The sequence below is a fragment of the Marmota monax genome, unplaced genomic scaffold (genome assembly GCF_021218885.2).
Source record: "Marmota monax isolate L192 unplaced genomic scaffold, Marmota_monax_Labrador192_F-V1.1 WCK01_AAM20220418_F8-fsc00028, whole genome shotgun sequence".
Classification (NCBI taxonomy): Eukaryota; Metazoa; Chordata; class Mammalia; order Rodentia; family Sciuridae; genus Marmota; species Marmota monax.
The window spans coordinates 3809593-3836914 of record NW_026694779.1 but is presented as its reverse complement, the minus strand read 5'-3'; the positions used below and the strand labels follow the sequence as shown (position 1 = coordinate 3836914).

Here is a 27322-nt window from a genome sequence, read left to right as displayed (position 1 = left end):
TATGCAAGTTTTTGCTTGAACATCTGTTTCTAGTCCTCTTGTGCCTTGCCACCAAATTACACCCCCAATTCTTTTCTATTTTTTAGTTTGAGACAGGGTTTCACTAAGTTGTTGAGTCTTGCTAAGTTGTTGAGATTGACCTTGAACTTGCATTCTCCTGGCTCAGCCTTCCTAGTCACTGGGAATAACAGGCTTGTATTACTGCACCAAGTTTAAATTTTTTGTCAAAAGTCTTAACTGACTCCTAGTGTGGTTAAAACATTTTGCATTCCCACCAGCAATCTATGTGTTCCTCCATTGCTCCATATCCTCACTAGAAGTTGGGTTGTCCAATTTTTGTTTTTCAGTTTTAGCCTTCCAACCGGTATTGCATTGTTTATTTGTATCTCCCTAATAACTAGCAACGTTGAGCATTTCTTCATACACTTATTGGCCATTTGTGTATCTTTGAAAAACATCTAATTCAAGTCCTTGTCCAGTTTTTAATTGGGTTTTGTTGTTGTGGAGTGAAAATTTCCTTTGAAAATAAGCTAACTTTTGGGAGGGAGTTGTAGCTCAGTGGTAGAGGCACTACCACTAGCATGGTAGCATGGGTGAGGCACTGGGTTCAATCCTCAGCGCCACATAAAGATAAATAAATAAATGAATGTATTGTGTTCATCTAAACTAAAACAAATTTTTAAAAATTTTTAAAAAATAAAGGTTAAATTCTTAAAAAAGAAAACGAGCTAACTTTTTAAAAAATGTTAAACAATACCTTCACTGTAAAAACAGTTAAGGCAATACAGAAATCAGGAACTAGTTTGAGCAACACTTGCTAAGAGATTAAGAGCAAGAATTCTAGAGTCACACTCTCTGGGTTCAAGTCCTATCTCCATCTCTAAATTGTTGCGAGTGGCATTTTTGAAGGAAGAAAGATATTTAACTCCTTTGAGACTCAGTTTCTCTGGTTTTAAAACGGGAGCGGCCCACACACTTCACAGTGGTTGAAACTGAAGAGATGGCTCATGTGAAACGATAATGCAGCGTTAGCACAACAAAGAACTCCACAAACGCTACCTACTGCTCTGACAAGCGACAAGGCCCTTAGCTCTTCCCACATAATTTGCGGAATATCTCGTCCTCAGTCGCACAGAGTTTTCTACGCAAACCCGTTCTCCACGACCTTGTCCTGGCGCCCGCCCCTAGCGAAACCGCCTTGACCCGCGGCCCGACTTCCGTTTCCGGAGGAGGTGAGGCGACTTCCGGCGGCGTGACCTGAGCGCAGGGTCCGCGGGGTGACGGAGCCGGAAGGGTCTGTACAAGCGGCCGGTAACCGGGCGGCGGGTGGAAGTGGCTCTGCAGCCTTGGGAGGGAGGGAGAACCAGCTCTCGTCTTAGCGGGGGTCGGACTTCAGTCCTGTGTCTCGGCAGATCCCATCTTACTGCTTCTGCCTGGCCTTCATCCTTCCGCGGGACTCGCGTCCGTGGGCCCAAAGGGTGGGAGTAGAGAGACGTGGGTTCTGCTCCAGTCTGCGCCACTGGTTAGCGCGCTCTGACCTTTGACAGGACACGTCTTCTCGCTGGTTTCAACTGTCTTTTATGTAGAAGATGCAGATCCTATTCACAGTAATAGTTCTTTAAGAGCAGGAACTGACTTGCTAGCGTTCAGCACTATCGCTTATCCTTGGCACAGCACAAAGCCTAGATACTCTTGACAGCTTAAGTTGTTTTGAGTCATAAACCCTTTGAAAATCTGATGAGAGATATCGATCCCTCATCTTAACTTCTCCCTCGCCCTCTTAGTATACACACATGCTCAAGTACAGCAAATTTGGTTTACTTTTTCAGATATTTCAGAGATCTGCTGTCTATCCGTGGATCCCAGAGTCAGGCATGTGGTAGGCTTTCAAATATTTAATGTTACTAGTAAGTGTTCAGTTATTCTTTTAAATTCATGGGTCACCGTGTACTTCACAAGAGGGAGGACGATAGGTAACTCATTAACAAGTTTTAATCATTGACCTTAAACTGCTACTCTCACTTAAATCTCCCAACAACTTAGGAGAGAGATTTATTTAATTCTCATGAGCTTGGGACAATTAACTTGCTTTAGGTCATTCTGCCTATGAATGGAAGAGGCAAGAATTCAAACCATGTCTATCAGAAACTCCAAAGCCCTGTGTTCTTAATTGCTAGCTAAAAGGACAAGGTTGAGCCAGGTGTGGTGGTGCATGCCTGTAATCCCAACAACTCAGAAGGCTGAGGCAGGAGGATTTCAAGTTCGGGGTCAGTCTCAGCAATTTAGTGAGGTCCCAAGCAACTTAGTGAGACCCTGTCTCAAAATAAAAAATAAGAAGGATTGGGGATGGGCTGAGGTGTAGCTCAAGGGTAGAGCACTTGCCTTGCATGCGCGAGGCACTGGGTTTAATCCTCAACACTATATGAAAATAAAAAAGAAACTGTGTCCATCTACAACTTAAAAAATATTAAAAAAAAAAAAAGGTTGGGGATGTGTCTCAGTGGTTAAGCACCTCTAGGTTCAGTCCTCCAGTACCAATACATAAATGAATAAAACAAAGGACAAGATGTAAAAATATATTTCGATGTGCTGTAGCAGCCTCTATTTCTTTTTTAACTATTATAGTTATGAGATGACTTTAATCATCATAGATAACCCCAGACTAAACATTGAATGCTGTGAAATACTTATCTGTCTCCTTTTCTTCCATGGTTCCTGTATTGCTTATTTAATAATGATAGCATGTTTTACAATCTGCACATTATGCCATTATATATTCTACTGTTTTAACTTTGGTGAATACTTAATCTATGCATTGACTGAATATGGCTGTATTGGTTATGTGGCCTTGTTCCTGCCCCCAAAACAGATGTTTTTAATTATAATTGAAATATGAGGTGATTTATGTTTGGGCTTTATTTCTTTTTCTGTACTGCTTTTAAAGGGATTGTATTAGTGACCTTGGAGTCATTGCTGACATGTCTGACATTCAAGAAGCTACTAACCAGCTCCTGGATGTGAACCTTCATGACAACCAGAGATCTGTACCAGTGACAGAAAGTAGCATCAGAAGTGAGTCCAAGAATCTCCATGTCACTATTGGAGCCACTGTTCCTACTGGCTTTGAACAAACAGCTGCAGATGAAGTGAGAGAGAAATTGAGGTCACCATGCAAAATCAGCAAAGACCGGGGCAAGATATACTTTGACATTCCAGTGGAAAGTCTGGCTCAGGTTTGAATGAAGCAGTATATAAAATAGTTTTCTAAATTGATCATTTTGTGCTTATTTACTAGTTTATAGACCCCTGCTCTTCTTTGCACTTTCCTAGATTAGGTGATTTCAAAATATCACTGCATTTTCTGTTTGGTACTGATTTGTAAAAGTCTCACTACGTTTTTATTGTATTCTGTATATTTATAAAATTAATTTCATAAATATATTTCAGTTTGCTATATTTTAGAAGTGATAGCAGCAGTTTGAGATGGTTGAATTCACTGAAAAGAATCCTATGGAACTTCGGAAGAAATTCTGAATAGCGGCTATACTTTTTTTATTTATCTCTGCATCTAGTTGAGGTTTATAATTTGGTGATAAAGCATAAAAGCAGAGGTTTTCCTTCAACCTGTGTCAAAGATGTTTTTGCTCAAAAGTAATTAAGAATCACTACACTGAAGTGAAAGTCAGCAAATTACTCACCTACTATAACAAAAGCCATGATACATTTCATTACTACACAAGCAACATGAGGGCATGGATTGTTGTCTGGGTTTTTTTTTTTTTTTTTGCCAGTATATCCCAAGCACTAAGTGCCTGGTATATAGTAGGCACCCTGGAAATATTTGTGGGATGAATTGGCAATCAAGAATTTTTACATCTAAATTTTAGTTAATACCCTCAACAGCTTCATGAAGATAGGTACTGTAGTTGACTGAGTACCTGACCCACATTCAACTGGTCATGGCTGAGCTGGAGCTTAAATCCGTGCTCTTAGTGACTATAATACATGGTATCACCATAGAGAGCCGTGAGGGAAAGATGATAAAGCTTCACTTGATTTTCTTCATTTTTCCTTTTTCCCCAAAATTCATGTTGCCCACATAACAATTCAAGCTTCTATCGTTTGATCTGTCCTTCTTTTTCTCCAAGGAAAAGCAGAAACTGGTAGGTAACTGAACAGATGGAAGACTAAAAGATAGGGCATTTTTTAAATAAAAAATATAGATATCAGGATGGGATTATGACTCAGTGGTGGAGCACTTACCTAGCATACATGAGGCACTGGGTTCGATCCCCCGCACCATATAAAAATAAACAAATAAAATAAAGGTATTGTGTCCATTTACAAGTAAAAAAATATTTTTAAAAATTATATGTAGATATCAAGTGCTTTAAAACCATTGTACTAATTTTTTAAATATTTAATTGTTGATAGCTTGTGTTACTCAAAAGCTTTTTCAGAAATTAGTTTCTAACAGTTTTTTTCTCCCCAGGTTCATTGTCTGAGATCAGTTGATAATTTATTTGTGGTTGTTCAGGAATTTCCAGATTACCAGTTCAAAAATACAAAGGTAAGCTATCCTAAACATGATAACTGATTTTTTCCATCTTCCTAAAAGACATTATTTCTACTTTTTCACAGTCTATCTGTCGTTTAATATTACTATTGCTCTTTGTTTTTATTTTATTTTTCTAGTACTGATAATTGAATCCAGGTCATTTCACATGCTAAGCACATGCTGTATCATTGATCTCTACTCCCACCCCTACTTTTATAATAAACAGTCAGACTTTCTTTTATAGTAAGAATTCAGAGATTTACTGACAGTCCATCTCAAAGTTTGCTTTTAAAAATCAGTATTGAGGCTGGGTGCAGTGGTACACATGGCATAGGCCTGTAATCCCAGCAGCTCGGGAGGCTGAGGCAGGAGGATCTTGAGTTCAAAGCTAGCCTCAGCAACAGCCAAGAAGTAAGCAACTCAGTGAGACCCTTTCTCTAAATAAAATATAAAATAGGACTGGGGATGTCGCTCAGTGATCAAGTGATCCTGAGTTCAATCCCCTGGTACAAAATTTAAAAAAAAAAATAGTATTGAAAAATTATTTGAAGAAAATAGAAAAATTATTTGACTTACCCAAGATGTAAACTTTAAATGAGCTTTGCTAACACATACACACACTCATTTCCAAAGTAAAATTGGTTCCACAGTGAGAACTTTTGTGCCATCTACAAATAACACTTCCTCACTATTCTGTTTTTTCCCTGTTTTTTTTTCTCTAACTTCATTTCTTAAAATAAAATCAAAGTAATATTTAAACACTCCTTCAGTTGTTAAGACAACAGCCTTGTCTTCAACATGTATTTAGCATCTGAGTCCTAAATATTCAGCTGCTGCTTAAGCTGAAGGTTGAAAATAGATTGCAGTACAGCTTTAGATTTTTTCCACATTCATTTTTGGTCAGGTTTCTAGAGTCAGATGCTTAAATACTTTTTTTTAATCAATGTTATTCCATGTCTTAGAATTATTCTTTCTTAAAACAGCTGTGAGTCAGGTACTGTGCTGTACACCTGTAATCTCAGCCACTAGAGAGGCTAAGGCAGCAAGATCACAAGTTTGAGACTAGCCTAGACAACTTAGTGTCTCAACAACTGTCTCAAAATAAAAAATAACAAAGTCTGGTGATACAGCTTAGTAGTAAAGCACCCTATGATCAATCCTTAGTACTACACAAAACTAACAACAACAAAACCCAACTGGGAGGGTCGGGTATGGTGGCTCCCAGCAGCTCAAGAGGCTGAGGCAGGAGGATCACAAGTTCCAAAGCCAACCTCAGCAAAAGCCAGGCGCTAAGCAACTTGGTGAGACCTTGTCTCTAAATAAAATACAAAATAGGGCTGGAGATGTGGCTCAGTGGTCAAGTGCCCCTAATTTCAATCCCTGGTACCCCCACTTCACCCCCTACCAAAAAAAAAAAAAACCCAACAGGGATATGCTGCTTAAAAACCAGTCACACTGATATGAACACATAGTCTAGAAAAAAAATAAAACTAGACCTTAAAGAATTCACACTGAAAAACAGATTAAAAGTTTATTAACTACGAATGTACATTTAACCCTAGTAACCTTCAGACTTTGGATAGTCATTGCGAATTGAATCATACCTATGAAACTAATGGATAACAGACAATCTATAGACAATTTTTGCTGCTAAGTATTTTGAAATTTTGATAGTCAATACTATACATACATGTTAACAGGTGGTTTTTGTTTTTTGGCTTTTTTTTTTTTTTTTTTTTAGTGCAGTAACTGGGTATTGAACCGAAGGCCTTATGCGTGCTAGACAAGCATTCTTCCACTGAGCTAAATCCCCAACTTATAATAGGCATTTTTGAAAATCTGTGTTTCCACATAACTTAACTAGGGCATTATTAAATAATAATTTAAAGAAATCCTTAAATTCCTGCATTTTTGCATCCTAAAATTGGTATTGCTCTGGGCAATTTGGATCTCTAAGTGGAGGTGAATTTGATAATTATGGAATATTCTACATGAGTTAGCTTTTCAGAGTTGCCTTGTAAGTAACTGCAGAAAAGGTTCCTGGTAGAAGTCTCCAAGGAACAGCAGTAAGGATAAAGGCAGATTTTCGGAGGTATGCAAAAGAAACTTCTGTGTCTGATCATGAAATATTATCAAGCCCTTCATTTTGTGAACTTCAGTCACAACATACCTGGGTAAAACTCATTTTTAAACATGTGCTTCTAGCTTTCATGCTGTTGACAATTGAGCTTATTTTTTTCGTAGACTTTGCAGTATTGGGGACAAAACACTGGGCCTCACACATGCTAGGCGAGCACTCTACCTCTGAACTGTATCCCTAGCTGTTTTCATTTTATTTTCAGACTGTGTCTTAATGAATTGCTTAGGTTGGCTTCCAATTTTTGAACCTCCTATCTCATCCTCCCAAGTAGCTGGGATTACAGGTGTGTGTGTCATTATACTTTCCCTTGTCTTATAAAAAAAGCCTGTTAGTTTAATCATGAGTTCTCTAATTATTCAGATATCATGAATTTATTAGTTCCTCCCTTTTTAAAAAAATATTTTTTCGTTGTAGATGGACACAATATCTGTATTTTATATATTTTTATGCAGTGCTAAGGAACAAACCCAGGGCTTCACACACTAAGCTACAACCTCAGCCCCTCCCTCTCTCTTTTTTTTTTTTTGAGAGGAGCAAGTCTATGATTTATATGAGTTGTTTTTTTGCAGGGGAGTGCCAACCAGGGATTGAACTTAGGGGTGCTTGACCACGGAGCCTCATCCCCAGCCCTATTTTGTATTTTATTTAGAAACAAGGTCTTGCTAAGTTGCTTAGTGCCTGGCTTTTGCTGGGGCTGGCTTTGAACTCATGATCCTCTTGCCTAAGCCTCCTGAGTCACTGGGATTATAAGCATGCACCACTGCGCCCAGCCTTATATGAGTTTTTAACAACTAGTTAATACATGTACTTAGAATGCACTTGTATAAAGACTGAAAGAATATCAGTGGAAAGTCTTTGTCCCTTTATCTCCATGCCATGAAGTTTCCTCACAGTAGGCAACTGCTATTACCAATTTCTTGGGTATTCCTCTAGAGATATTTTATGAATATATATATTTCATTTACTTATTTACTGAAATGGAAGCATAGCATAATACTGTTTGGCCGTGGTTTTGTCACATTTACATTATACATTTTGCTTTCTATTTTTAAAAAATCTCTTTATGCACTTTTTTTTTATTAATTGTTCAAAACATTACATAGCTCTTGACATATCATATTTCATACATTTGATTCAAGTGGGTTATGAACTCCCATTTTTCCCCCGTATACAGATTGCAGAATCACATCGGTTACACATCCACGTTTTTTACATACTGCCATTCTATTGTCTGTTGTATTCTGCTGTCTTTCCTATCCTCTACTATCCCCTCCCCCCCCCCTTTTTTTTTTTAATGTACTCAGGTTCTTTATTTTGATTCCTTTCTTGAGCAACTTATTTTTGTTTTGTTTCTACCGTGCGTGTGTTTTCTAATAGTTTGGAATATTCCTGTCTGGTTCAGGCCATTACTTTTATAACTTCAACTTGATATTTTGTACTTAATCTACTAATTTTCATGTGTTTTTTTTTTTGATTCCCTACTAAGAGCAAAGTTGAAATTGATTATTTTTCTCTTCCCTTTACCTTTCAACTTTATTATTTTTCTTAGTATTGATCTTTATGCCTTTAAATATATTTTATTTATCAAGTCTAACTTCTGTTCTTTAACCTTAGAGATGAGGAGAGTAGCATGCTTAAATTATTTCTCATCTTCTTTCACAAAAACCCTTCCAACCACATGCCAATTTATAATGTTTACTTTCTGTTTTACAGTTATAAACCCCACAGTTGTTTTTTGGGTTGTTTTTAGTACTGTAGTTAAATAGATTAGAGGTGCATTCCTACCCTACTTATATTTTTCTTTTTTATCTTTTGAATGCATGCATGAAGTCAGAAATGTTTGTCTTTGACCTTTATATTTGGTTAATAGTTTGGTTATAAAATTTGGAATTTTTTTCCTTAAAAATATTATGGTTAGGGGTGGGGTTGTGGCTCAGTGGTAGAGTGCTTGCCTAGCATGCATGAGGCACTGGGTTTGATCCTCAGCACCACATAAATGTAAAATAAAGATATTGTGTCCACCTAAAAACTTAGAAAATAAACATTAAAAAAAAAAAGTATTATGCTCATTCTCTTCTAGCATTAAGTGTTTCAGTGGATCATTCAGGAAAAACTGTTAACAGCTGGGCACGGTGGTGCACACCTTTAATCCCAATAGCTTGAGAGGCTGAGGCAGGAGGATCTCGAGTTCAAAGTCAACCTCAGCAATTTAGTGAGGTGCTAAGCAACTCAGTGAGACCCTGTCTTAAAATAAAATACAAAAAAGGGCTGGGGGTGTGGCTCAGTGGTTAAGTGCTCCTGGGCTCAATCCCCAGTACCAAAAAAATTTTTTTTTAATTTAAAAAACACTGTTACCAATTTCTTGTGTTGTTTTATGAATATGTGTTTAATTTGCTTTTTGTGTGTGTGTGGTGCTGAACCCAGGTCCTTGTGCATGCAAAGCAAGCACTCTATGGACTGAGCTATATCCCCAGCCCTCATTTACTTATTTACACAAATAGAAGCATAGTATACAGTATCTTTGCTCCTTGAAGACCAGATTTTTTTTTTTTTTTTTTTTTTGGTAGCTTCAAAGCCTAATAAGTTATTGGAGTGTGTTTCATTGTTGACAGTTCCTTATCAGTGTATATTAATCCATTTGTATTTCTGGAAAGTTTTCTTGATTAATTGAAAATTTTTTGTTTTATAATTTTAAATCCCTTTTTTAGGGAAACCAGTTATACATATGTGGGATCTCTTTTGACTCTATTTTATATTTATCATTTTCTATCTAATTCTTTTTAACTTTTTTGCTCATTGTCATTTTATTTGCTTTGCTTTCCTCCACACTCTTTACTGTGTTTTCAGTGGTATCTTTTCTGTTTCTTAAGTATTTATTTTTCAGTTGTAGTTGGATACAATATCGTTAATTAATTTATTTATTTTTATGTGGTGCTGAGGATCGAACCCAGGGCCTTGCCCGTGCCAGGCGAGCACTCTACCACTGAGCCACAACCCCAGCCCCATTCAGTGGTATCTTACATGTGTTACTGTCAGTATGGTCTGTGATAGTTTTATTTTTTCTATTCCACTTTTAAGTATTTTCTTTGAGTTCCATTTTCTTCTGTGGCCCTCCACGTTTTCTTTCTGCTTTTATATCTCTGTTTTGAGCTCATATTTACAAAGGTATTTCCTCATTTCATGTTTCTGATGTCATTGGTTTTTTTTTTTCACATTTTTTATTTGTGCATTATAATTGTAATGTCATTGTGTTTGATCAGTTTTATCTGCTCTCTGGCATTACTGCTTTTTGACTGCTGTTTGTTTCCTGTTCATGTTTCCTCTTTTTTCCTTTTATTACTTTCATATAAGTCCTGTGCTGACAGGTTTTGATAATTGCTTATCTTTTAGTGAGGGAGTTCCCCTTGGATCTGCTATGTGTAAAATGTTCTTGTGGTGGGAGAAGCCATGTAGGTGTTCCAGGCCAGAGGGAAATCTTTCTTGTCAGACACATAATTATGGGTAAATGAGTTATTTTCTTTCTTCTTCTTCCTCTTCCTTTAAAAAAAAAAAAAAAGAGTATGGTTTTATTGAGGTATAATTTCCATTCCATTGAATAAGCTTTTAAACCTTATTTCTCCTTAACCTCAAAGGATCAGCAGGGTTATTCATAAAGCACAGCACAATTGCCCTCTGTATATCCAGTTTGATTCAACCAACTATAGGTTGAAAATATTTGAAAAATGTTGGGTTCTTTACTGATAACAACTATTTACCTACCATTTATATTTTATTAGGTATTACAAGTAAGCTAGACATGATTTAAAGTGTACAATAGGATATACATAGGTTATGTGCTAATTTTGTGCCATTTTACAAACTGTAGAGTTTGGTATGTGCAGGATCTCCCTGGCTCTACCTTATCAACAGACTTATTCCAGCAAATATAGCATGTCTGTGAGATCTTTGTTCAGCTAACATTTTTCTCCCCTGCTATTGCTTGGTACAAACGGAGTTCAGAAAAGCTCCCTCTACAAGTACATGTCCTTCTTTCCTGTTATTTAAACAAAATTTGTTTGCTACCTGCTTTGTAGACTGTGCTTTACTCTTTGTCTGAGATCTGTAGACCTCCTCACTCTCCATGTCTTCCTGTACATTCTGTTTCACCTTTACTGCCCTTAAAAATCCTTGTGTTTTATTTAGTTCAAGGTTATAAATACTGCACTGATTCAATTAAGATAAGAGTTATAGGGCCTGGGATTGTGACTCAGTGGTAGAACACCACTTAGCACGGGTGGGACCTGGGTTTGATCCTCAGCACCGAATAAAAATAAAGGCATTGTGTTGTGTCCATCTACACCTAAAAAAAAAATATTAAAAAAAAGATGAGTTATATTTGCTTTTTCTTTTAAAACAGTTTCTAAAGTTACTAAAGATTCTATGACACCATGTTAAACTAACCAGTCCTCTAGAGGCCCTTTATAATAAGAAAGTTATTTGGGGCTGGGACTGTGGCTCAGTGGTAGTGTTCTTGCATAGCACGTATGAGGCGCCCGGTTTAATCCTCAGCACCACATAAAGAATAAACAAAGAAAGGTATTGTGTCCCATTTATAACTAAAAATATTTTTAAAAAAAAGAAAAAGAAAGTTATTTGTAAGTAGAATTGACTTTGCTAAGCCTGCAGTTTAATACTGTGTCAGCAGGTTTCAAGTTTTGCCAAATCACAGTTCCGTTGGTCAGCAATGATTTTTTTCTACTTTGATCTTTGTAACATATACTGTACGAGATGCAGTGGCACACGCCTGTGATCTCAGTGACTGGAGAGGCTGAGATAGGTGGATCACAAATTCAAGGCCAGCCTTAGCAATTTAGTGAAGCCTTAGGAGACTTAGCAAGACACTATTTCAAAATAAAAATTAAAAAGAGTTGGGGATTTGTTTCAGTGGTTAAGCGTCCCTGGGTTCCATCTCACGTAAAACAACAACAACAACAACAAAAACCTCATATACTATTAATATCTGTGCTGTGTAATAGAACTTTCTGATGGAAATGTTCTATATGTTTGTGTCCAACATCCTAACTACTAGATGTTAGTGTGTATAATGTGGTTAAAGTAATGAAAGAACTGTTTAATTTTCTGTTAACTTTAAATCATTTAAATTTCAGTAGCTACATATGACTAGTGGCTGCCCTATTGAACAGCATTATTCTATACTTCCCATTTTAACTTTTAATCACATATAATTTAACAGCTGTTTATTGACCACCAGAACTGTTCTAGGTGTGTGACTTATAGCAGAGGTCAAGGTAGATAAAGTTCTTTCCACCATGTACTTACATTCTGGGAGGAGCCTTAATGGTGAACAGTACATAATCCTAGTAATCTTTACAGTGCTCAGCACTGCAAGAAAATAAAACAGTAAGAGAATGACTTGTAAGGACTTCTTTAAATAGAGCAGGCCTCTCAGGATGTGCCTTTTAAGTTTAAGTAATGAGAAAGGGGCCTACAATGCAAAGAGACCATGCAAAGCAAATATCTTCCAAGCAGAGGTAGGGAGAGAGAGTTAGACCTGAAATGTTGTAAGAGAAATAGACAGAAGTCAGAGTAAGTTGGGCTTTGTGACAAATTTAGATTTTCTTTCAGTGGAAAGCTGTTGAAGGGCTTTAAATAAGAAAGGGGTATTGCTAGACTGTTTATAAAGTTGACTCTATTTAAAAATTAGAACATTTTTTAACCACATAAGTTTTTTTTTCCTTTAAAAAATTTTTGTTTTTTAAAGTAAATACATAATACAACCTAAAATTCAAAAATTCCAAAAGGAAGAAGAAGATAAGTGTCATCCCTCCCCTGCCCTTCATCTACCTACCTCTACTCTTCAGAGATAATTTCTCACAGCTTAAATTTTAATAGTTTCTTACTGCTTAAATTTTAGCCACAGGATTGTGGCTCAGTAGTAGAGTACTTACCTGGCATGTGTGAGGCACTGGGTTCAATTTTCAGCACCACATATAAATAAGTAAATAAAATAAAGATCCATTGACAAATAAAAAAGTATTTTAAAGAAAATTTTAAAATTAAAAAAAAGAAAGAAAATTTTAATCTTAAAATCCTGCTTCTGATCTAGCATTTTGTCTTAGGCTACTCTTCAGTGGCTTAATATGTATGTTTCCTTGTCATTGAGATTTGAATTTGCTTAATTGAAATTATTTTATTTACTGAGAGAAATGAATGGGTTTCATTTTTGTCATTTATAGGAAGAAGTTTTAAAGGATTTTGAAGACTTGGCTGGAAAACTCCCATGGTCAGATCCTTTAAAAGTATGGAAAATTAACACCAGTTTCAAGAAAAAAAAAACAAAGCGCAAGAAGATAAATCAAAATTCCAGTAAAGGGAAGATTGATAATGGACAAGGAGACAAATTAGATGAGAAAGATGTTAAAGAATTCACCAACAATGATTTAGATTCACACATCTTAGACTATTATGAAAATCCAGCCATCAAAGAGGAGGTATCAACATTAGTAGGTGATGACTTGGCATCTTGCAAAGATGAGATCGATGAAGGCTCAAAAGAAGAAACTGAGCTTCAAACACTAAAGTTTAGAGTCACATGCAACAGGGCAGGAGAGAAACATTGCTTTACCTCAAATGAGGCTGCAAGAGATTTTGGGGGTGCTGTTCAAGATTATTTTAAGTGGAAGGCTGATATGACCAACTTTGACGTGGAGGTAGGTGCTGGCTCTGATTCAAGAAGATTTTTGTAGATTTGTAGACAAGCCTAGTATCAGGGGCAATTAGGCAGGGAGGATGTGGTTACAAACAGCATGTGCTGTGGAGAACCATAGATCTAGATCTAGATTTTGACTCTACAATTATATAAAATTGGACGAGATTGAGCTTGTTTCATATAAAGCCAATACACCTTTAAGGTTGCACTGAAGGTTAAACAAGATAATACATTTAAAGTATTTGGTGCAATACCCTGGTATATGTTAATTGTTCATTAGATGCAAGAAGTTATCAAGACTCAAGTTTTCCAATTTCTGATCTAATGCTTTTCCTCCATCATGTGGATTATCAGATTGTAAAAATCAACTAGAATTTTAAGAATTTGTTTTTGTGTGTCTGGTTGTAGAGTTTTGCTATTTAAAAAAAGAAAAAAATAAATAAAATAAACCTCAACCTCAGATCAGAACATCAGGGCTAATAACATTCATCCTAGAGCCAGCTCTCCTTTCTTAAATTCTGCTAGGTTCCCCTACCCTGATACCTCTTTTTAGCATGCTTAGTCTCTTTGTAATTACCCAGTGGGTAATTCTTATGTGGGCAATAGGAACTAGAGCTTTTAAAATCTCTGACAAATTAAAAGGCCCCTAACAGCTTACATTTTTACCAAGATGTCATTTCTGTTACTTTTGGGACATTTGAATCTGGGGCAAGTCACTTACTGCCTTTGTTTTTTTTTTTTTTTTTGCATGTCAGAGAACAATTCTCCATAAAGCTGGCATGAGAATGAATAGGATAACTAGAAGAATGATGTCCAAAAGTCAGCAAGGTAGCTCAGAGTACAGATTCTGAAGCCAGGCTACCTGTGTTTAAATTTCATCTCAGTTTAAATTTCAATCATTGCTATATGATTGTGGGCTAGTGACCTGGTATCTTTGTGCCTCAGATTCCTTATCTAGCTTGGATGGGTGAATATGAAATGAGGTCATGAGGATAAATTATGTAGAATAGTGCCTTGCGCATAGGAGTGTCAGCTGCTTTTATTGGTAAGATTGTAATGAGGAAATTTTAGGTGAAAGATTGGGAAACATTTTATTTTTATTTGTAGTTTGTTAGGAAATCATATGGCAAAAATAGTACATTGGAGATCATATTGCTAAGTGAGTCAGATTTTTGAAAATACTAAGAAAACAATAGATTATAAAGCAAATGTTACACTGTGTTAATCTGGGTGAAGAATAATTAGGAGTTCATTATGCTAGTGGTCTTTGTAGCACTTCTGTATGTTTGACTGTATGAATTTTTTTTTCAAAAAAGGAATTTAAATTATATTTAAAAGATAAGCCTTCACAATTCATAAACATAAAATTGGGGGAAAATCTGGTTATAGTCAACTTATAAATACAGAGAATGAAAAGAATAAAATAAATTTTAAAATTAATCACAACATAATATATACTATATTATGTGAAATTTAAAAATTGCTGAAGCTAATTTGTAGTAGTGAGTATAGACTAGGAAGGGGACAAGGGGATTCTCCTAGGATGTGAGAAATATTCTGTATCTTCATCAGGGTATCAGGGTAGCAATTATGTAGTGTATATAAAGGTAATAAAAACTCACTGATGGGCTGGGGATGTGGCTCAAGTGGTAGCGCGCTCGACTGGCATGCGTGCGGCCCAGGTTCGATCCTCAGTACCACATACAAACAAAGATGTTGTGTCCGCCGAGAACTAAAAAAAATAAATATTAAAAAATTAAAAAAAAAAAAAAACCTCACTGAGCTGTATACTTAAGACTCATGTAGGGGCTGAGGTTTTGGCTCAGTTGTAGAGCACTTGCCTAGCATGTGTGAGGTACTGAGTTCGATCCTCAGCATCAAATAAAAATAAATAAATAAGGGCTGGGGATATAGCTCAGTTGGTAGAGTGCTCGCCCTTGCATGTACAAGGCCCTAGGTTCAATCCCTAGCAACACACACACACACAAAGTTGAAGTAAATACATAAAATAAAGCTATTAAAAAAAAAAGACTCATGTACTGTACAGTGTGCAGAGTATACCTCAAGAAAAAAGTATAAAGGGCTGGGATGTAGCTCAGTGGCAAAGCGTCTGCCTTGCATTCGCAAAGCCCTGGGTTCGACCCCCAGTTCCAAAAAAGACAAAAAAAAAAAAAGAACCCCACCAAAAAAAAAAAAAGATTAAAAAAAAAAAAAAACCTTTGGGCTGGGGTTGTGGATCAACGGTAGAGCGCTTGCCTAGCATGTGTGAGGCCCTGGGTTCGATCCTCAGCACCACATTAAAATAAATTAAAAAAATAAAGGTATTATGTCTAACCAATAAATAAATAAATCTTAAAAAAAAAAAAAGTATAAAAGCCTCCAAAGTATCAGTAATAAGAAACTGGGGACTATGGCACATTGATGTAATCCCAGCCAATCAGGAAGCTAAGGCATGAAAATCACAAGTTTGAGGCCAGCCTGAGACCTTGAGTTTGAGATCCAAACCCTGTCTAAAATAAAGAAGGGCTGAAGGTGTAGCTCAGTGGTATGGCCTCAATCCCCAGTGCCACCAAAAAGTCTTAATAAAAGTACAGTTTGAACAAGCTTGAAACTTACTTCTGACCTAACTTAATTATAGGTTCTCTTGAATATCCATGATAATGAAATCATCGTGGGAATTGCATTGACTGAGGAAAGTCTCCACCGCAGAAATATTACACATTTTGGACCTACAACTCTTAGATCTACTCTTGCCTATGGGATGCTCAGGTAAGGGAGTATATTTTTTGCTGTACAGATCACAAGTGGCACCTTCCTTTATATTTTCCATTCAAAAAACTGATATATTTTTTTCTTTCCTTTCGTAAGATGTTGGAATTTAGTGGATAATGAAAAGGATTAAAAAACTAATGATCTGTTACCTTCCTTAATATCTAGTATTGACTCCTTGTAATACTAAAAATATCATTTAATCAGTTTCTCAGTTTTCTTGATTGTTAAATTAGGGTGATTAGTTTTCATCTGCCTCTTGAATGGCATAGCCACATTTCTATTTAGAAAGGATATATTGTATGTTGGGAGATAGAGCAGATTTTGTTATTTCATTTATGTGCAGTAAAGCAGATGAAAGCAAAGATTTTTAGAATGTGCATAATGTGTAACTGAATCTAGAAATTTTATTCATATTTTTAAATGTTATACTGAACAGCAATCCAGGAATCATCCTGGAATTTTCCAGTTTTCAGAGTGCAAGACCCAGTTTTCCCTTTCCTTGGCCCTTTTCCCTTTTATTGAGTGCTTCCTTCCACCACTCAGACATTTATCTTTTCCAAACTTCTGATTTTGAAACTACAAATTGGGTTTAATGTGGAGACTTTTCAAAGGATTATTAATGAAGATTAAATGCAGAAACATATTAAAGATATCATTGTGTATGTGTGTGTGTGTGTGTGTGAGTGAGAGAGAGAGAGAGAGAGAGAGAGAGAGAGAGAGAGAACAAGTTTTGTTTTAGTTTTGTTTTTTTGCAGTGCTGGAGATCTAACCCAGTGCATGCTAGGCAAGCCCTCTACCACTGAACTATGTTCCCAGCCCTCAAGATACCTATTATATGCAGTCCTTACATGTCCTAGTAGTTAAATGACTATGTCCTTCCAATCTTTGCTTCCTCTTGTATTCTGCTCCTCATATTTCAGCACAGTTGGAACATATCAATTCAATGACAATAATAGAAAACTGGACCCATCTGATTAAGGAAGAATTCCTAACCTTCATTCATTTAACAGACATTATCTACCACCAGGTATTATTGTAGGAGCCAGGGGTACAGAGAGTTATTTTGGGTGCAAATATTATGAACTTAAGTAAACTACTTTAGAATAAATAAAGTGATGATTATATCAGGGGATAGGCCGTTATAAGAAGTCATATAGAATCCACCCCAAAACAAAAGACAGACAAACAAAAAAACCAGAAAGCCATGTCTTAAGAGTAGAAACTAGATTATGGAAAACCCCCAGAAACCTAGGCAGCTGCTTTTATCTCTCCTGAGAGCCTATGGGCTCTTGTCTCTGCTCATCTGTGCACATTGCTGCTCCCTCATATAAATATATATATTTCCCATTTCAAATGACCAGCCTGTATTACTGAGGGCTTCTTACTCTTTATTCCAAATTCTTGGAAGAGAGGATGTGAGTGATGTAGTTCATCAGCAATGGGTCTGCCAAGGACTCTGTTGCAGTATGTTGAGGCATAGGAACAAGAAGGTAGAGCTGCACCCAAGAAGCTGTCTTAGGAGGGATATAATTACCATGCATGAAGTAAGTAATGTCACAGAATATGAAAAGATTAGGACAAGAGAACGGAAGAGAAACTTAATGTAGATTGGTGTTCCTTCAAGCTACTGTGATAGATCCTTAATCTTTTAGCTTTAGGAATCATTGTAGAAGCCTTACCTTTTGGTTGAGCCTCTTCTCATAGGCTGTGTTTTGTGTTTTTATTCTCCAGGCTTTGTGCACCTCAACCTACTGATATAATAATTGATCCAATGTGTGGAACAGGGGCAATACCAATAGAGGTAATAACTTTTCTTTAGTTTTTAGATGAGCATGCAATCTGTCCAGAATGTTATTTAAAGTATCCAAGGACCAAGAGACCAGGTAGTGATATATCTACTGACTAGATTACAGAGAAGGCTGAGAATTATAAGATGCTGAGCGCCCTTTCTGTAATAAATAATCCAGTAGATTGCACACGAAAAGATCATTGAAGGCATAAGCATAAAGTGGAGGAAAGCATTTTTCATCTCTACATAGTAAGATTCTTCTTTTAATCTATTTATGTTCCTGGAGTGAATAAGTATAGTGTTTAAAAGGGAGATCTACTGGGGTGTAGCTCAGTGGTAGAGCACTTGCCTAGCATGCACAAGGCCCTGGGTTCCAGCCCCAGTGCTGTGGGGAGCATGGGAAGCAGCGGTATCTATAAGCATTATTTGGATTTTTCTGGGAAGGCTGACAGGCTGTATACCAAATGCTCTTAAATAGCTTTCACAGTTACTGTGATGTTGAGAAGATACATAAAAACCACATAAGGCAAAGCAAGAAATGAAAAGGTATTTTCTAAGTAGAAAACATTTAACAGCGTTTCAGTGAATCAATATCATGTATGCATTTAGAAAAGATTTAGATGGGCTGTAGCTGTGGCTCAGTGGTAGAGTGCTTGCCTAGCATATGTGAGGAACTGGATTCGATCCTCAGCATTGCATTAAAAAAATAAAATAAATAAATAAACAAAATAAAGGCATTCTGTCCATCTACCAAAAAAAAAAAAAAAAGATTTAGAAAAGGAAGCTCACAGTAAAATAATTTAACCTGTGTGAAACATAATAAATTCTTCCATATAGTATACCAAAAGCCAGCCGGTAAAACTGCAGGAAGATCCCACAGATTCAATGAATAGGCAGAAACTGGACAGATAATCAAGTTCAAAGCAACCCACAAAGAGAAAAATAATCCAGACCGTAATTAGAAAATTATATATCCATGATTTGGGAGTTAAAATCCAGGAAGGAAATCATAGTAGTGACTATATGCTCTGCTAATAACAGCTAGAGAAATTACTCTTGAGACCTGCATAGAGAAAAACCATTTGTGGTCAAGAATAATTTGGGAGCCAGGCGTGATAGCACATGCCTGCCAATAATACCAGCTACTTGGGAGGCTGAAACAGGAGAATCAAGTTCAGGGCCCACCTCAGCAATTTAGCAATATTAAAAATAAATAAATAAATAAAAAGAACTAGGGATGTAGCTCAGTGGTAGAGCACCTCTGGGTTCAGTTCCCAATACCACAAAAAAAAAAAAAAAAAAAAAAGAAACATGACACAGTGGTGTTCTACAGTGTTAAACCATGATGTCTGTAAAATATCAGGTAAGGCTACTATATCAAGAAATGTACCATAGAGCTAAAGAACAGAATCAAAATGAAGGCAAAGAATTTTTTTGAGCCACTTCCATGTAGACATAAGGTACCAAGGTACAAGGTAGGAAAACCTAAGCTGAGATATGATCAAAGTGAAAATTGTAAAAGGATTCACAAGGTATAAATGCAGATTTGTTCATGTAGAATATTTGCTTTAAAACTTGGAAGTACTATAAAATGCATCTTTTTCTGAAGTAGAAAATCCAGATTCATTTTTTTCAAAATATATTGGGTAGTCAGAATCATGTGAAAGACGTTTTAGACACTGTAGGTTCCTTCTACCTCCCTGCCCACCCAAATTCTGGCATACTTCAACATCCCTTTTGTTTCAAGTCATTGTAAGATTACAGACTGGAGTTGTCATTACTCCAAAATGTGTAGGCAAAATAAAAAGTTATGAAGTACTGTATTCATGGAGGGGAGGTGTGTTTCCATTCACAAAGGATGTAGTGTTCGTTACTCTCTGATTTCATGTTCTGTTAATTTGCTTAGAAACATTGTTCAGCCTCAGCCTAGGATAGTATATCACCTCATTCCACAAATGATATGTGACAGCTTGGTATATAAATACCATGTTCTGCTGACATGTTTTCAATTTTAAAATTACAAAATCCTTTCAGTTGATAGAGTGATTATCTTTCAGAAGTCTATCTTGCATTGGTAATGGCACTTTATTTTGAAACTGTTAAATGTTTGAATAGATAAGATTAACTCCCACAATCCAAAATGGTTATGGGTTTGGCCAGTTCTGTTTGGACAATTTTTTTTTACACCATATTTATTCAGGGACTATAATGCCTCTGTTTGCCAGATACTGCTGATTGAGGGATTGAATAAAACACTAGTTCTGTCCTAGGGATTTACAAGTTTAGTTGGGAGGCAAACAGATATGAACAATTTGAAATGAAACAAGCACTGTGGTAGAGGTATGTACGTGTGCTTTTGAAGGGGTGCTTGAGAAGATAGTTGGGAAGTTGGGGTTGATATTAGAGGGTGTGACATTTGAACTGGGTCTTAAAAGATGAATAGGAGTTCAGCAAGCAAAGAAAGAACAGGAGGAATTTCTAGCAAAGGGAACAGCAAAATTGACAACAAGCTTAGTTTTGCCACTTCAGAAAAGCACTGGGTTAGATTGTCTTGTTTATTGACAATGACTAAAATAATTTCCCCTTTGAGTTTTTTTTTGTGTGTGTGTATGTGTGTGTGTGTGTTTGTTACTTCTAGTTTAAAATACACCCTTGTCTTTTTAGGGGGCAATGGAATGGGCTGACTGTTATCATATTGCTGGTGATAATAATCCCCTGGCTGTGAAAAGAGCAGCAAATAACATCTCATCTTTACTCACCAAGAGCCAGATGAAAGATGGGTAAAATTTTAATTTACAAGATTTTGTAGCATCTAGGAAATTACTTTTCATAATGAATTATGAATTCCTGCAGTAGATTGTGACCTTACCCTTTTCTAACCTTTTATGTCTGTCTTCCTTTTTCTTTCCTTGTTCATACATCTATTTTCTCAAAGACTATATAGATTCATTTCATTTTCTCAAGTTTTTAAGTACATTGTGTTTTTACAGTCTATTTTAAATGACTGCATAATATTTCATTATTACAATTTAGCCTATCTCTATTATTTGGGACTTCAGAGAATCTGAGTTGTAAAAAGACCTGAAAATCATCCCCATGATTTCTATGACTGACCTTTTTTTTTTTTTTTTTGGTACCAGGGATTGAATCCATGGGCACTTAACCACTGAGCCACATTCCCCAGCTCTTTTTGTTTTATTTTGAGATAGGATCTCCCTAAGTTGCTTAGGGCCTCACTAAATTGCTGAGGCTGGCTTTTAACTTGTGATCCTCATGCCTCAGCCTCCCAAGACATTGGGTTTATAGACATGTATTACCATTCCTGGATCTCATCCCCATGATTTCTAAATGTTCTATAGGAGAGTCTGACCAGTGGCCCTCTATCCTGCTTAAATACCTCTAATCACTCTGCCCCTGAAGGCTGTTTATTTTGTTTTGCATGGCCAAGTACTAGTCATTTCTTTTAGTGAACATTTCCCTGTATACCTTTCACAGATTTGCTTTTATTCTCCCACTTGAGTCCATCAAGAAAAAAATTATCTCAATGTCGCATCATGACAGAAATCAGATATATGAAGGGCTATAGCCTACCCCCCAAAATCTTCTCTTCCTTTAGCAAAACATTCCTAGGCCCTTCAACCATATACCTTTTCCTCCCTTTCTTAACATGTGTATTCCTCACTGTTCTTAAGGCTAAGAGATCTAAGATCACATTTGGTTCTTTGTAAACGGCTTCTTACTAAACCATGTGCCTTTGATATCCTTGGTTTGGAAGTCTATTTGCCTTTGGGAAAATTTGTTGGTTATCCTTTTGAGATGTATGTAGTTTAAATATCTTAGGCCCTAGTCTACTACTCCAAATTCCATTTGATACCATCTGTGTCAGCTTTTCATCATCTTTTGAAAGTCTTAGGTGAGTTGGGAAGAATTAGTTGTAATGTCACTCACTTGGCCTATAGTTTCTTACCAGAGGCCTCATCATAAGTCTGCTTCTCTGGTCCCTTCTGTGAGTGTCCTTCATTCTTTGGTAAAACTGCAGAAGGTAATGGTCAGCTGATTTGTTAAGTCTTACAGATGCTCCACATCCTGAATATATCACACAGGAAGTCATTATATCCCACAATTGGCCTTCAGAAACAGCTGCCTCCATTAATAGTATAAGGTTTATATTTCTAAGTAGAAATGAATGTTTTTAAATATAGTCATTTTATATAGATATTCTTAATTAGTACTGTACATGGTATATGTCTGATACTATTTTATATCTATATATTGACTATTTCCTTGTCTGATTTTTTTTTCCTGATAAAGCTTGCTAGTCTTTTGTTCTTTCATACACTATTTGTTCTTTGGTTTTCTTTATTTAACATTTTTGGTCCTGGGGCCAGAACCCAGGAGCTTAGGCTAGACTAGCTTTCTCCCACTGAGCTACATCCTCAGTTGTTCTTTGGTTTTATGCTAGTGCTTGTTTTTTTGTGTTTTTTTTTTGGGGGGGGGGCGTACAGGGGAGTTGTAGATGGACATCGTGTCTTTATTTTATTTATTTTTTAATGCCTTGCACGTGCTAGGCAGGCACTCAGCTACTGAGCTATAGCCACAGCCCCTAGTGCTTGTTGTTTCTTTTTTTATTTTTTTTAAAGAGAGAGAGAGAGAGAATTTTTTTTTAATATTTATATTTTAGTTATCGGCGGACACAACATCTTTGTTTGTATGTGGTGCTGAGGATCGAACCCGGGCCGCACACATGCCAGGCGAGTGCGCTACCGCTTGAGCCACATCCCCAGCCCAAGTGCTTGTTTTTTAATCCCTATTTCACATTTACAGTTTTTGTTTCCCCAAATTGTTAATTATGAAAGGTTTAATTCAAGCTAGTTTTATTCTGATAGCTAATGTTGACCATATCCTATAGTTTTATAATTTTTGTTACTTTCCAAATCTTTGGTGATGCACTTGTCTCCCAAGTCATTTAGGACAGTACTTTTCAAACATTAATATATATATGAATTACTTGAGGATCCTGTTAACATTCAGATTCAGTAAATGTGAAATGAGACCTGAGATTCTTTTCTAGCAAGCTCCTGGGTGATGCTTATGCTACTCATCTGTGTACCAACTTTGAAGTAGCAAGTTTAGATCATTTTATATACACAGGTTTCTTAAAACTCTCTTATTATGATGAATGGATTCTTATGATACACTTTTTTTTTTCATATTAGGTTTTGAGGCTTAAGCATATCAATTTTTTTCCAGACTGATTAACATTTTAAACAAATTATTTCTCTTCAAGTTTCTGAATATTTTGTTGTTCAGGTTCTCTGGACTTTGACTTTTTGTTGATTCAGCCTATGGGATTTTTATTAATTAACTTTTACAATCTTTTGGTTATAACTGCTTTTTCATTATGCAGATTTGCCTTTATTAAATTTTTGTAAATTGTTCTTATTCAGTATTAAAACCCTCAATTTCTGCTCATAATCTTTGATTTGCTTTAGTTTTTAGCCTGTGCATTATTGCCTATTAGTTTCTTAAAAGTTTGCTTTATCTTAATGGGGAAGCTTTAAATCTTTTATATTTATTGTCATATTCATTCTGGCTTCCATCATGTTTTCAGTCTTACCTTTCTTCTTTGGTTTTTTAAAATAGAGCATGAGGGGCTGGGGATGTGGCTCAAGTGGTAGCACATTCGCCCGGCATGCGTGCGGCCCGGGTTTGATCCTCAGAACCACATAAAAACAAAGATGTTGTGTCCGCCGAAAACTAAAAAATAAATATTAAAAAATTCTCTCTCTCTCACTCAAAAAACAAATAAAAAAATAAAATAAAATACAGCATGATGCATACATTTCTTCTTGTTTAATCTTAAAATAATTATATGATTACTTATTTTCTATTTACCAATTTTATATTTATGTCTAATACTACTAGATTTATCAGACTTTATTCTTCAGATGTTAACTCATAATCTTTCTAGTGCTAATTTTTTTCCCAGTGTATCTGTTTCATCAATAACTATACCAGTTATGTAATTTACTGCTTTCAATGCTGTAAATTTGTCTCTTGAAGTTCTTTGTGACAAGCTCATTTTCCCCAGTCTGTTTTCTTGAATTGTATATGAAACAGATGTCGACATCTTTTGAAAATCAGTCTTAACCATTTTTTAAATTTACTTGTATATTTTCCCTTTCAGTCTTTATAATAGTTTTATCTTATGACCAAATGCTTTCTTCCTACATTTAAGATTATTGATGTTCTCATTGTTATTCTTAGTATTTTATACTTTGCTATGCAGTCTCTTTTAAAGAAAATTATTTTTAAAAAATTCATTACTTCAGAATTGTTAAAGCGTATTAAAGCGTCTATATTCCTTCCTTTGTCTCCACAGCAAACCATCCTGGGGTTTGCCCATTGATGCTGTGCAGTGGGACATTTGCAATCTTCCATTGAGAACTGGTTCTGTGGACATTATTGTAACAGATATGCCATTTGGAAAAAGGTAAGAACTGGTTTTTTGAACAACTTTTGCCAGGCTTGGCAGTGCATGTCTGTAATCCCAGCTATGAGGAGAGCGGGAAACGAAGCAGGAAAATCCCAAGGCCAGCCTGGGGGTGACATAGTGAGACACAGTCTCAAAAATAAGATTTAAAGGATTAAGAATGTAGCTCAGTGATAGAGCTCTTGCTCGCATGTATTGAGGCCCTGGGTTCAACACACCCCAATGTTTTATTTCACCGTTTTTTTCTAGTCCTCATTTGTCTCCTAAATTTCAACTTGAGCTTATTCTAAGTCAGAATATAAATTTTCAGTTCCTTTTAAGACTTAGAGGAGCCATTTTTTTAACTGAATACTTTTAATATGATGACTCACCCATTTTGTTTCTTCTGAGAATTCACGAATATATATTAACTACATTTTGATACTGCCCATCACAGGAGACTCATTTTTTAAAATTACCTATAATTTACCTCCTGTTGAATTACATAATTATACTTCATATTAAAAGGATGAGGAAGACTTGATTCTGATTGTCCCTCAGGAAAAACGATTTGTAACCACTAGTTTGGTTTATATAGTTTGCTTAATATACCAATTAAGAGGACAAGTTGTCACTTTTTTTTCTGTTAAAAAATATGTACAATTCTAAGTTATCTACTCTCATTTCACTGCCATATAATGGCAAAGCTCTAGCTTCTAAAAGGCAACTATCATCCTTCAGTATGCATGAAATTTTGTTCAAAGTCTTAGATATTTCTCTTTTGCAACAGTAAATGGTTGGCTTATCACACTTTCTTTTATAGGATGGGCTCCAAGAAGAGAAACTGGAATCTTTATCCAGCTTGCCTTCGAGAGATGAGCCGTGTCTGTAGACCCGGGACAGGCCGAGCTGTTCTACTTACTCAGGACAAGAAATGCTTTACCAAGGTGCCTATGGCAACTTTAGGATCTTAAAGTAAACCTGGGATATTAGTTTGAATAGGATGTTTTCTCTTCCCCTAGTGTTTCTTAATTGGCAACTAAGATCCCTGGTTACTTTAGAAGCAGATTGTCAGCCTGATTATTTTATGTTTTTTGTGTGCACACAGGCATTATCTGGAATGGGACACTTATGGCGAAAAGTGCATACAGTCTGGGTGAATATTGGGGGTCTTCATGCTGCAGTTTATCTTCTGAAACGTACCCCCCAAGCTTTTGTTCATCCTGTGGAACAAGATGGAGAGAGGGGAACTCCTTGGTAATGCATAGGATGAAGATGATTAAGAGTATTATACTTTTCAACACTGGGAATGTCAGCATGAAGAACTTTAGAGAAAAATAGTTATTAACAAAAGTGCAGTCTACTATTTAAACCAGTCCAAAGCTCTTCTCCTTGGTTAGCAAAATACAAAGTAATGTAATATAACTTTAAAAGAAAACATATTCCTTGGGGATATTTTGAAAAAAGTAGCTGTGCAGTTAGTATTTTTCTTACACTGCTTTAAAAATGATTAGAGAAAAGCCTACCAAGGTACTCTAGGATCTAGGTTTTAGAATGTTTTATTTTTATTGTGTCAAGTGGAAAGCCACCTTGGCCCAAAGGCAGAGAACATAGTAATCTTAAAATAGTGTCTTAAGCTACATCTTTCTACCTATGCAGCTTTGCTATTTAATAGCTCAGTACTCGTTACCTCAACCTCAGAAAAATGAAGCACTATTACGTTTTGTGAATAGTATTTGCCCCATGACAAGATGGAGTAGACCTATAGGAAAATTTACCATCTGCCTTAAAAATTAAAGTATGCATGTTATCCAGATTAATATACAGAACTAAAACAGAGGGGTAGAATTTATGAAAGGGTTTACAAAGACACTTTACTGTTTTTTGTTTGTTTGTTTTTTAACAGTACCAGAAACATAGATAGCTGAGGTGTGGGACCTATAAGCCAAATCAGTTTACAAGTCTGTTGTTTTTCAAGGCAACCATAAACATGTCTTCAGTACTTTTTTTGTTGAGAGAAAAAAATTAGTCTATGTTCAAATGAAAACTTAATTTATGGGCCATCTAAGTTTGTTATTTCCTCGTGGATTATTTTTCACATTTAGTTGCTTTTCAACTCACAGGAAGTTCTTCCCGAGTTTTGTGGAAAGTGAACCTCAATAGTCAGTCCTAGTAAAATGGTGCTTCCCTGGGATAAAAAGTAATTGAGGTTTTATGTGGAATTCTTTTACAGTGCCCAGTTTATTTTGAAATATCTGGCTACATTCAGCTTATATTTTGTGTCATTTTAGTAATGTGATAATACTACTCCCTTTTGATGTCTCCATTTAGAATAAAAGGACAGTATTCTTTGAGAGAACTTCGTTCATTGTTTATTCTTGAATTGGAAGTAAGACATTTATAAAAGTTTTATATCTCACACTGGCATTTTTACCATTATCAAGAATTCATAGCTGCATTATAAAAGGGCTAAACATTAACAACTTTTCACCTGTGACACACCATTTAAATTTCAAACTAAGCTGGTCAGCAGCAGTCCATAGAACCAACCAGAAAGTACAAGGACTCAGACTGTTTTCACCACTGTTTACCAAGTACCTGCCACAGAGTGGGCATTTAATATTTGCTGAACAAATAATATTTCTGCATATTAGCATAAAGTAAATATATCAGCTTTGTGTTTGATTCATCATAGTTTTGTTTTTTGTTTGTTTTTTTTTGGTACTGGGGATTGAACTTGGGTACTCAATCACTGAGCCACATCCCAGCCCTACTTTATTTCGAGACAGGGTCTCATCGAGTTGCTCCTCTTTTACTAAGGCTGGCTTTGCCTCCCCAGCTGCTCAGATTACAGGCATGGGCCTCATAGCTTTAATTCTGTT

At 36.1% G+C, this 27322-nt stretch overlaps 1 protein-coding gene and 1 long non-coding RNA gene across 5 annotated transcripts; one reads left to right on the top strand and one right to left on the bottom strand.

Moving 5' to 3' along the window:
* The first annotated feature begins 1231 nt into the window (after positions 1 to 1231).
* Positions 1232 to 26799, top strand: Thumpd3 (THUMP domain containing 3). Of its 4 annotated transcripts, none has more exons than XM_046425563.1 (10): positions 1232 to 1294; positions 2945 to 3233; positions 4493 to 4570; positions 12935 to 13408; positions 16046 to 16176; positions 17911 to 17980; positions 20633 to 20748; positions 24351 to 24461; positions 25264 to 25387; positions 25549 to 26799. In XM_046425563.1, exons 2-10 carry the CDS (start codon positions 2979 to 2981, stop codon positions 25699 to 25701), a joined length of 1512 nt encoding a protein of 503 aa, XP_046281519.1. In that variant the 5' UTR covers positions 1232 to 1294; positions 2945 to 2978; the 3' UTR covers positions 25702 to 26799. The 4 variants fall into 4 exon arrangements, with proteins under 4 accessions (XP_046281519.1, XP_046281520.1, XP_046281521.1 ...); XM_046425564.2 differs by having other exon boundaries at positions 1292 to 1311; XM_046425565.1 differs by lacking the exon at positions 1232 to 1294 and adding an exon at positions 1344 to 1522.
* On the bottom strand, positions 8150 to 15142 carry LOC131423443 (uncharacterized). Its single transcript, XR_009225040.1, has 2 exons — positions 15030 to 15142; positions 8150 to 10235 (listed from the first exon to the last, which is right to left on the bottom strand). It is a non-coding gene; the product is annotated as an uncharacterized LOC131423443 (long non-coding RNA).
* Positions 26800 to 27322: the final 523 nt, after the last annotated feature.